The sequence below is a fragment of the Arachis ipaensis genome, chromosome B10 (assembly GCF_000816755.2).
Source record: "Arachis ipaensis cultivar K30076 chromosome B10, Araip1.1, whole genome shotgun sequence".
NCBI classification, from domain to species: Eukaryota; Viridiplantae; Streptophyta; class Magnoliopsida; order Fabales; family Fabaceae; genus Arachis; species Arachis ipaensis.
Window position 1 is genome coordinate 33,994,404 of NC_029794.2, and position 1,054 is coordinate 33,995,457.

The 1,054-nt window shown below is 38.1% G+C and overlaps 1 protein-coding gene across 1 annotated transcript; it reads right to left on the bottom strand.

The window, feature by feature from the left end:
• Positions 264 to 632, bottom strand: LOC107620510. The gene has a single exon (XM_016322657.1). It carries the CDS (start codon positions 630 to 632, stop codon positions 264 to 266), a length of 369 nt encoding a protein of 122 aa, XP_016178143.1.

Consider the following 1,054-nt stretch of genomic DNA (forward strand, 5'->3'; position numbering starts at 1 on the left):
CCCTTAGATCATACATGCAATCAACAAACTGTGTACCACCAATAGTACAAGAAACTAGACAAGATCCTGGATCACCATATTTCTTTGGAATAATTCCCATTAAAGAGAAAATAGAACTTCCCAAAGCAATAGTCTCTAAGTCATTGATCCTATCTTTATTAATGCATAAATCTTTCAAAACTTTTGCATACTTTCTTAAAGAGAGAAATTGTTACCTCAAATTTTTTAAAGATATCCACCATGTTGGGATCCGATTCCAAGTGTCACTTAGCCTTCTTTGCTATGATTAGAAATGGAATGGGGATAGCTTCTTCTACATCATCTTTCTTTTCGGAGTCCTTAGCCTTTGCTTGTTCTTTTTCCTCATCAACAACCTCATGTACCTCCTCTTCACCCATATCTTTTATCTCAACAATATCTTCCTCATGAGCTTCCTCCTTTTCAGTTGAATTTTTGTGAATCCTCTCCTCTAGTATAGTGCCAGACCTTAAGGTAATAGCATTAAGGCTACCCTTAGGATTTGGAAGTGGTTGAGATGGGATTCCACTTGAACTTGATGGTTGGGAGATATTTTGGTTATTGTTGGACGGTGGTAAAGTCAAACGGGATAGAACCTCGATTAGGGTGGCCATGTAGGTGTCTTATTTCTTTTGTAATTCTTTTTGCTCTTGAATGAAGGTGCAAAAGGTGTCATCTATTGGTGATTGATTTGAAGAAGAGGGGTAAGTGATTTGTGGTACTTGAGATTATGTGATTTGGGGTACTTGGAATTGTCTTTGATGTGGAGGTTGGTATCTTTAACCTTGGTATTATTGAAATGGTGGGTTTTATTGATTGCGGTATGGTTAAGGGTTATTGTTCCATCTTTGGTTTGAATTGTCTCTCCACCCTTGGTTATAGTGGTTCCCTTGTTGATAAGGATATTGATTCTTCGGGTGGTAGTTTGAGCGGTTATAGAATGGATTGGCCACCGCTAATATATTGTCCTCTTGAAGTTGTGGACACTCATCGGTATAGTAGAAACTACAAGCACATATACCACACACTCTTGGTG